Source organism: Pterocles gutturalis, unplaced genomic scaffold, assembly GCF_000699245.1.
Source record: "Pterocles gutturalis isolate BGI_N339 unplaced genomic scaffold, ASM69924v1 scaffold53132, whole genome shotgun sequence".
Classification (NCBI taxonomy): Eukaryota; Metazoa; Chordata; class Aves; order Pterocliformes; family Pteroclidae; genus Pterocles; species Pterocles gutturalis.
In genome coordinates, this window is record NW_010114891.1 from 14,047 (window position 1) to 23,893 (window position 9,847).

At 37.8% G+C, this 9,847-nt stretch overlaps 1 protein-coding gene across 1 annotated transcript in view; it reads left to right on the forward strand.

The window, feature by feature from the left end:
• MASTL (microtubule associated serine/threonine kinase-like) overlaps nt 1-4,286 on the forward strand; it is an 18,071-nt gene extending 13,785 nt beyond the window's left edge. The window contains exons 10-12 of the mRNA XM_010074938.1: nt 1,364-1,477; nt 1,564-1,665; nt 4,129-4,286. Of these exons, the coding sequence (XP_010073240.1) occupies nt 1,364-1,477; nt 1,564-1,665; nt 4,129-4,286 (374 nt within the window). The remainder of the gene's footprint in view (nt 1-1,363; nt 1,478-1,563; nt 1,666-4,128) is intronic.
• Nucleotides 4,287-9,847: the final 5,561 nt, after the last annotated feature.

Genomic DNA, 9,847 nt, shown 5'->3' on the forward strand with positions numbered 1-9,847 from the left:
AGAGGGGGAGAATCACCTCCCTCGACCTGCTGGTCACGCTTCTTTTGATGCAGCCCAGGATACGGTTGGCTTTCTGGGCTGCGAGTGCACATTGTTGGGTTATGTTGAGCTTCTCATCAACCAACACCAAGTCCTTCTCCTCAGAGCTGCTCTCAATCCATTCTTCTCCCAGCCTGTATTTGTGCTTGGGATTGCCCTGACCCCTGTGCAGGACCTTGCACTTCGTCTTGCTGAATTTCATGAGGTTGGCATGGGCCCACCTCTCCAGCCTGTCAAGGTCCCTCTGGATGGCATCCCTTCCCTCCAGTTGTCCACCACACCACACAGCTTGGTGTCATCGGCAAACTTGCTGAGGGTGCACTTGATCCTGCTGTCTGTGTCTCCAAGGTGTTAAGCAACACTGGTCCTAATAGTGACCCCTGCAGAATGGTCTCCACTTGAGTGTTAGTTATGCATTCAGTTTTCAGCATTTCTAACCATAGTCAATAGGCCTCTTGAAATGGCTCAAAACATTTGTTTTGTTAACATGGAGGTGGCTCAATATTTTTATATATCAAAAAAAGCCAAGAAAAATTACACTTACTCTCTTTCAAAAATTATTTTTTTTTTGTAGCAAGCGTGGCATCTATTTTTTATACAGTAGAGCAGGCATGGCTTAAAGGTGCAGAAAGCTTAGAATGCATGCAGTGGTGCCTGGGATTGCTTTGCCTGTGTGTTTATAAGTAGGTTAATAAGATGGGATTGGCACAAAAAAAACCAACCTGGAACATGGTAAACCAAAATTATTTAATAACAGGATAGATAGATAGATTGCCCTAATCAGCTTTAGTGTAATGGAAAGTAATTCCAGTTTCTTCCGTGCTAGCTCATCTCTGCAAACTGTCTTCAATATTTTGACATTAAATTTAGACAAATGAAAATTAAGTTCAGTAGTTTGAATTCTTGGAGTCTTCTCAAAGAACTGAGAGAAACATACGGGTTACAATATGGAATGCTCATCCAGTCTCTAGATCAGTTGTTAAAGACAAATGTTTCGTATCACTAAACAATCTCTTGGAGAAGTCAGGTCCTGAATTCTCTGTGATGGGAGTTGATAATTAGATTGTTCTTAAGAGCCCCCTTGCTTTTATCAGTAAGCCTTGATATTATCTATAATGAATTAAGGAGCAGGCTGGCTTTAAAAAGCCTTTTATTACATTTTTAATCTTCTGCATGATTATCAAGTATAATTTATTTTGTCTCTTCCTTCATTTCCAAGAGATTTTGCAGAATTTAAGCACTTTTCAATTTCTGCAATGGCTAATCTTCAAATCTTTGCAAATATCATTTGTGTTAGTGTAATGACCTGGTTTTCTCTTATCAGGTTCTGCTGTAGACTGGTGGGCCCTTGGAGTTTGTCTGTTTGAGTTTCTAACTGGAATTCCACCTTTCAATGATGAAACACCAACACAGGTCTTTCAAAATATTTTGAAAAGAGGTAATCTGTTTCGGTAATCAGGGAAACTATGTATTCCCAACACTTGGTTTATGGTTTGAGTTACTGACTCATCTGCATCTTTGTAGATATTCCCTGGCCTGAGGGTGAAGAAAAGCTGTCTGATAACGCCCAAAATGCAATAGATATTCTTCTAACAATTGACAGTACTAAGAGAGCAGGATTGAAGGGTTAGTATTAAAATTCTCTTGTATTCTTTGCAACTAATTAAAAATTTCAAAGTGGTGATGTCCTCCTCCTGAAACTTAATAAATGCCTATTTAAAAGTTCCATGTATAGTGCCAGAACACTTAACAAGTTGTGGTGTTTTCTATATTTCTTGTGTGGGATTTTGCCCTTTTGAATTATGAAATTTTGTGAGTGGGGTGGGTTTCTTTAATTGAACTTTTGTTTAGCTTTAATGCTGTTTTGCTATGGATGTTTAGTGCTTGACATCTGATGTACCAAAGTTCACTCTTACCTAACCCAGTAACAGGTATTTGGGGTCTTTGACCTGACTGATTTTGGGAACGTTGATTAAAAGCCTGTAGTCAGAGAGAGAAGCCCCCTACAAAAGTTAATTCAAAAGAGCTTTTTCTTAGGAATCAGCCTGTCTTTGCTGAATGTATAGGGGAACACATAGTTAGTATATACTATACAAAGTCTATATAATTTTTTTTCCCTTGTGGAAGGACTTAAATGTTTGCTGTTTTAACAGTGACTATATTTTATTAAAAAAAAATTATAACACAAAGGAAGCTTGGAGTGAGCTGTTTTGGAAAAAGAGGAAGAAATCTTATGAGAAAACTGCCCAAGAAATCACTACAGAAGGAAATTATTATGGAAATGCTTACTCAAAGAAAAACTAAAGGCTAGGGGCTGAAACCAGGCCAAATCAAATTAGAGAAGGCCCGTGGTTATGACTGAAGATCATTAAGTCAACAGAAAATTCTGTGGACCTTTAATGTCTCCCAAAAAGCATCTAATGTCTTAATTTGAAGGTGTTTTAGTTAAACACAAGTTATTGCCTTTATTCCTGGATATTAGGGTGAAATCTAATTGCTTGTCATGCTTACAAATTGAAACTAGATGGTGTAATGGTTTCTTCCAGTCTGAAGTTCTTGAAAATTAATTATTTGTCAAAAACTTTAACTGTGTCTGATCTCTTTATCCAATTTATAGGCCACTGAAGTGAAGGTGGATGAGTAGCTTTCAGGACAACCATTACATTTTCCTCATTGTAACTGAGTTTCCATCACTGTCTGTCATCTTCTTCCCTGTCCCCAACACACACACACTCTTCCTTTCTCTCTCCTAAGTGAAGCCTAACTTACTGAGAAATTCCACTTATGTCATGTCCTAGTGCTGTGCTTCTATGAGTTCAGTCTTTCCAGATAAGAGAAGCTTTAAAGCACCATTTGTCAGAGAACACTGGTGTCCAATGCTTGGGTTTGGTTTTTTAGCCCCTTTTCAGAGAAGATGGGCAGGAGCTGACAGCCAGCTATGGTACACATTAATACTACTTGGGAAAAGATGATGAAGTCTGCTCACCTTTTCAGGTGAAGACAGCTTTCAGTATGTGAGAACTTTCTTAAGAGCAGAACTGCATGCAGTTCTGAGACAGCAGATCTGTGCTGCATGTCCTGCTGTATGTATGGTTGCTGAAGCTTTTAGAAGGAGCTAGAAGACTCCCTCTCTGACTTGCTGCCTTTTGTCTAAAACATACAACAATATATTGCGTGATATTATTTGATAAGGAAATGTAGAAATAATAAACAAATGTTAATGTCTTACTGTCTGTCAGCTTAAAAGCCTGTGGTATGTGCTTAGAATTAAAATTTATAGTGAGTGTTTCTTGGTCAAACTTCCACCCTCTTCTAAATGTGACTTTTAACTGTCCTATTATTTTATTTCTATTTACTTTTGATTTTTTGTGGTGTAGGTGATTAAAAACATGGGTTTGTATACCACTAAGTTGAGAAGGTGCTTTCTTGGATTGAATTAAAGTAGCCAAGCCACTTTCATCAGAGTGGTATTTCCAAGCTATGTAAAAGACACATCAGATCCTGCATGCCAGGAAGTCAGTCACCCTCTGGTCAGAACGGACAGGGGCAGGGGGAGGTCTCCTTGAGTCAGTCTTGCAGCTTGGTGAGTTATCTCACTTTCAGGCTGGGAAAGAGGAATCTGGTAGTCTGCAGTAACTTCACCGTAAGGGTGTTCAGACTGCTGTGTCTTATGGTAGGCCAGAGGGGACTGTACAAAGTGGAGGAGGACCACTCTGTGAGCTAGCAAAAAGCAAGTTGCCTGGAGTGGAGAAGGGAGCAACTCTCACATGTCTACTCAGCACAGAACTCTGACAAAATTAGAAACAGAATTTGAAGTGAGGCTTAAAATTTCAGTGGTGCCCTATAATAAGAAACACCCATAGGGCACCTCTGATCCACTATGTGCAATCCAGCTAGTGGAAGGCAGTTAGTTGGCATAATAGTTTGATCCTACTGAGGTTGGGAGTAATCAAAACCCAATGGAAATTCACAAAAGTGCAAACTGCAAAACTAGAGCAAATCTACTGACAGTTGTGTATCAAGGGAGCAAAGTGGCTATTGGCTTGGACCAAAGGAAAGTTATAATGCTTATATGAACTTCTGTTTCAGAACTGCAACATCACCCTCTCTTTCATGGTGTGGACTGGGATAATCTGCAGAATCAAACTATGCCATTTATACCTCAGCCAGATGACGAAACTGATACCTCTTACTTTGAAGCTAGGAATAATGCTCAGCACCTGACTGTGTCTGGATTTAGCTTATAGCATCAAGATAAGTGAACCTTCTCCATGTTTTTGCACACTTACAGGTTGTCCTATAACACTAGTTTGGTCTTAAATATGTTTCCTTGAAAAATTTACAGTGTGTTTTAAGTTATCAGTCTGTTTTTATTATCATATCCTTTATTCTAAAGTGAGACTACTATAAAACTTAGCTGGTATCGAGTGCCTTCAAGCTACTTTTTATCTGTCTTGCTGCACCTTACTAAGAGGCCAGAGCATTGTATTTCTTGGAGCTAACAACACTTGGCAAGGATGGGGATTTTTTTAATGAGTAACTCCAGTTAGGAGGTGTGAAGTTATTCTGTATTATGTTTAACTGGGAAAAGGACATAAATGCATGCTAATTGTATCTAATTATAACTTACCTATTGGTGGTTCGGTGTGATGGCAGTCTTGTTTGGGAGTAGTCCTTTCTGACCAGTTTGAATATATCCATTGTGCAAACCTGATGTTTCTATTTGAGGTAGAAAACTGAAATCTTAATGCAGCATTGAAATGTCCTACTTCTGTTTATCTTATCCCAAGAAGAGTTAAAAGAAACAGTGGTTTTCAAAGTTAACTCAGCTAGATGTGACATGTGGGACTGACAGTAGTTCCACTGGTTATTATCCTTCCCTAGGCAAATGGGGTAGGGAAAAAGGCAAATCTTTAATATTAAACAAATGTTCTGTTTAAATTGTTGCACTGTAACCACTTACACTGTACTAAGATGGACTGAACATCATGTATTTTAGCAATTACTTGTTTTAAATAGAAAGTGATGAATATGTTTGTGCTCACTCATGCCAGATGATTAGAAAACAAAAAATAACCTGTTGGTTAACAAGTGAAGTATTATTCATACTGAAGCTGCTACATATTAAAGACATTAATGCATTGCAAATTCACAGCCTGTTCTGTGAACTCACAACCAGCTCTTACAGTTTACTAGAATTTCAGTTACAAGTGTATATTCAGTATTATAAATCCTAACTAGAGGGAAGTATATTTAAATCTATTTTTAAATGCAACACAAAACTTGCATCTGCTAGGTTTTAAAGGTTTATTTGTAAGTGTTTAAATTATCTTCAATATTTTTCCTGCATAGGTATCTTTCTCAGCTGACTTACTGAAGATTTTTATTTTTCAGGCTTGTTAGATAAAGATCACTTGTGCTATAGATGGTGGTGCCAGCTGGTGGCCATGTGCCGGAAGCCAAGCATTTTGCTAGTGATCCCTGCCAAGTGGCTTTTGAGTTTCGGGAACTGACCTTTCTTGCAGGGGGAGTGAATTGTCCATTCATTGCCCTGCTTCCTGGACAAGATTTATTGATGGAATTCTGAGTAAATGGTGTCTGCTAGGCTTCCTGCTGTCCCCTCAGGTAGCTGGGAAAGGAATGGGAATGGTGGAAAAACAAGGAAGTTTCCTAGAAGGACCAAAAGAGCTAATTCTTAACAGTTCAGAATCACAAATCCCAGCTTGAGGTGTGGTAACTCAAACATAGTGAAACAGAATCTTGGCAAGTTGCAAAACATACAGTGGCTCTCAAATCTTACTGAAAGTAATGTTACATGAAAAAGGTGCAAACAATCAAATGCAGTGTACTACTGAAGCAGTATCCAGATTCCATCTATGAATATGATGCGTTGTTCTTTAGCATTTTTCCTGTGTATAGTTAGAATATATGAACTGGGGGAGGAGGAATCACTTAATCTAAGTAATCACTGGTATTTTTTGCAATTTATTCTTCCATTTCTAGTAATCTTGTTTAAGAAAGCTAGACTTACAAGAATAAGTCTTGGTTTCATGCTGAGGAAAATACTCTAAAAATGTGTTAAGAAATAATGTAAACTGAACACCACAAAAGCGCTTTTTCAGTACTTTGCAAATGGTTACAGCCTGTTCCCATTTTGCAGTATAATACATTCCCCTCAAGGTGGAAAAAAAACTAGTTACAGTGGTATGACATTTTAAAGATAACCTTTAACCCCTTGAAGTAATTCTTAATCAGCTGCAAGGGTCAAGTAAGCTTCTATCTGAACTTCTTCTTAACCAATCACAATGAATTACAGAACTGCTTGTCTTTTAGGTAATCTAATGCTCGTGTATATAGAGCTAGAGATGACAGTACACCAAAACATTAGGCATAAAGAAGCTTGTTAACTTACTGTTTTGTTCTCATAAAACCCTCAAACCTTCTTATAAAAATCTTATTTGAAAAGAAAATTATGGTTCTTCCACCATAGTTTGATAATGGAATACAAAACCATAAATTCTGTAGAACAATTAATAGGCCAACTGATAAATCGGAATACTTAATGTAAACAGTTATCACTACACTGCTGTCCAAAACTGTTAAATTCTGCACAGTTAGCACTGAAGACTTGCACTACCCCATTCGCTTTGTGTTTGCTGTGGTCAGGATAAGTTCCATATATATTGGAGTTAAATTTAACAGGTTGATTGTTAGGGTTTGTGTTGTGGTTTGGTTTGTTGTGTGTTTTTTTTTGTTTTTTGGGTTTTTTTTTTTTGTGGGGGTGGGAGAGGGTGTCTTTTTATTAAAAAGGTGAATCCTGGCTTTATTCTTCAACATGGAATTCCTTGTCAACTCTTAATCCCATTAGTTTTGCCCCACTCATTGCTTGACTTGAAATACTACAGGGAAAAGTACAAAAAGCTATAATGTAGTAGCTGAGGAGATTTGAAGTTTCTTCTCATTAATAAGCAACTACAAATATTTGTGTAAGCTCCCAAAAGTTTCTGGTTCTTGAAAGCTGTAGAATACCACTTGGCAAGTACTCCGGTTGTTACATGGTGTTTCCTGAAGGCCTAAACTTTGTGTGCATAACCTCAGAGCTACGGAGTTTGTATGTAGGTTATCTTGGGAGACAGTTTATCTGCTATTAGCTAGACAGAAGTGTGCTAAAAACTGTAGTTATCAGTAACTGTCACACTTTCTTATACATGAATAGCAGTCTTGGAGAACTTACTACCAATAACTTGCTGTTAGTCTCACCTATACACCGCACAATGGTTGGAGGCCAAGAGCTACTAGGTTCCAGTATGATCAGATTTAACTGTGGTTACTCTTATAGTAAAATGCGTTCTTTTCCTCTCTATGTCCTCAAAAAATTTACTTTGCACACTTTTGTGTAAATATATAAAATAAAATATTGCAGTCTTGCTGTTGCTTGCTTCTGCATTTTTTTAATCTTTAAATGGTCTTATGCTTGTGACCCTGCTGGCAGGATGGGAGGTGGATTTTTATACAACCCCTGTCTGTTTTCCCCTACCCCAGCAAAGACAGTGGTTATAAGTAGCTGATACTTTCTAATTCAGGTGTGTATGCCCTTAAGTTCATAACATGGTAACATGCTCCTGCTATCCTTATTACAAGCTACATGTGTGTGTTTAGTGGCAGGAAAGTCCTTAAATGTTCTGTAACTCCTGCTGTGAGTCCACTCCTCTGCAGTAACTAGAATGAGTCAAAGGCAGACACTCCAGCACTTACTGTGCTGCCCCAGGACCCGAGGAGGAGAGAGACAGATGGCCCTGGGGACAGAACAGCTGTCCCCCCCCACCTGGCTCTGTTCTGGTTTCAGCTGAGCACCTATTAGCAGGTGGAATGTCTTCCATCTGGTTTCCTATGCTTTTTAGATTGTTTGATTTACTGCAGGAAACTAGCTGGATGGCTGCTTCAGAAGTGCAATTTGGAGCTGAGCCTCCGTGTTTCCAGGGCTATGCCAAACTGCTTCAGCTGCTCCCCTTCCTGAGGAGAGCAGCAGGTAGAACAACATATTCCAGTTCTAATGATATGCTTATGCCACTTTCTCCAAGTTAAAGCTGTCTCTTTGTACCTGGGCAAAATAAATCAATTTTTCTTTACTTTTAAGATCAAATATCAGATAAATAAAATTTGTTCAAGTTACAGTGCGTTTCGACCTACCCCTAGCAGCTGAGGTCCAGTTATAAGTTACAGGTGAATGGTTATAAAAGTGATAGTGTTTTTGTATTACAACTTTAACACTGAGACTGCTTCTTCATAATGTAGCCAGCAGGGTCTTCTGTACAGCTGAAACATCCAATGTACAGCATTTACTAAACATTAAGAGAGTTCAAGATAAAATACAAAAGATTAAGGGATTGATTTATTGAAACATGAATAAATAACAAGGATGGCACACGCCTACCTTTATTTCAGCGGGAAGTTAACAGTTAAGTATCTTTGAGAATGTCTCTGACATCTTAAAAGCTAGACACCTACCTGTAACATGGTTATCCAGTAGGGGAGGAGGCACTCCAGGGTGCTTTGTCGTGTCAGAAGACATGCTGCTTCAGAAGGGGTTTTTTTCAGTCGCCTTCAAGCTAGACTGTTCTTCCTGTATAATTGTTTCTATCATTTTATGATAAGAAGTCAATCACTCTAGGAACAGCTACAGGAATAATGTCTTCAGGTCACAGCAGAACTTCCCTTCCACCATAAGCTTTGTTTAAACCTGAGTTTTCAGTGTATCTCATGCCAAAACTCATCTCTGGCACGTGAAACCATCTGATTGGTACAGCAGTCTTCAAAGAGCTTCTATCATTTTAGTTTTCAATTCTCCTTTACAATAAGAGCAGAAGAGGGGAAGAGTAATGCTTAAAAAAACCCCGCACTTAAAACAAGATTAAAGTTGCTCGGGTAAAACAAACATTGTGTTGATTACAGGTGAATGTGATTACATTTTTATACAGTAGCGCTTGTTATGAAAAATGTTTCCTGAACTATAATAGATTTTCAGGAAGGACAAAAAATAACTCCTCAAAAATTATTTGTAATATGTAGTCCAGGTAGAGAATGAAAGCATATCAATAATATGGTGAAATTTCTGAAAATTCAGATCTTAAACATGGGTTATTTTATGATGTAATTCTTTATAGCAAATGAACATCTTAATTTTCTGTCAAATCTAATTTTAGTGCATTTCTCTTTTCCAGAGATTTAGACAACCTATATATTAATTTATTTTAAAATGAAGTGTAAAGCATGCTTTAATCAAGCAAACTTCACAAGGTTGTAACTGTCTTTACAGTGGTTAATAAATACTCGGTGGGGGGGAAAATGAATCAGTACCATCATTAGCTGAAAAGTTTTGTTTTGAAAGGAAATAGAAGGATAGCAGAGAAAGAAGTAGCAGAACTGGTATTTTTTTCTGATATGAGTTGGGCAAAGTCCACAACACATTAGGGCTAGAATTAAATCTTATTTTAATTTTACATAATCTGACAACAGAAAATTTACAATGCACTGAGCTTTTTAAAATCTTTGATATATCCTTACAGAGCTAGCTTCCATCTCATTTTAAAGCATCTTGTGCCTAAACTATGCATTTCAGTTAAAACAACCTGCTGTCAACAAGAATACAGTTATCAAAGTTAAAAATATAAAGTGCAGCCTCTTTAGATGGATCTCTTGTACCACACAGTTTCCAAACTTATATTTGACAGTCCCTCTGTTATTAATGGCTCTAACTTGCAAGACATATATAAATTCCCAAATCTCCTTTACAATCTTAAAAGATAAG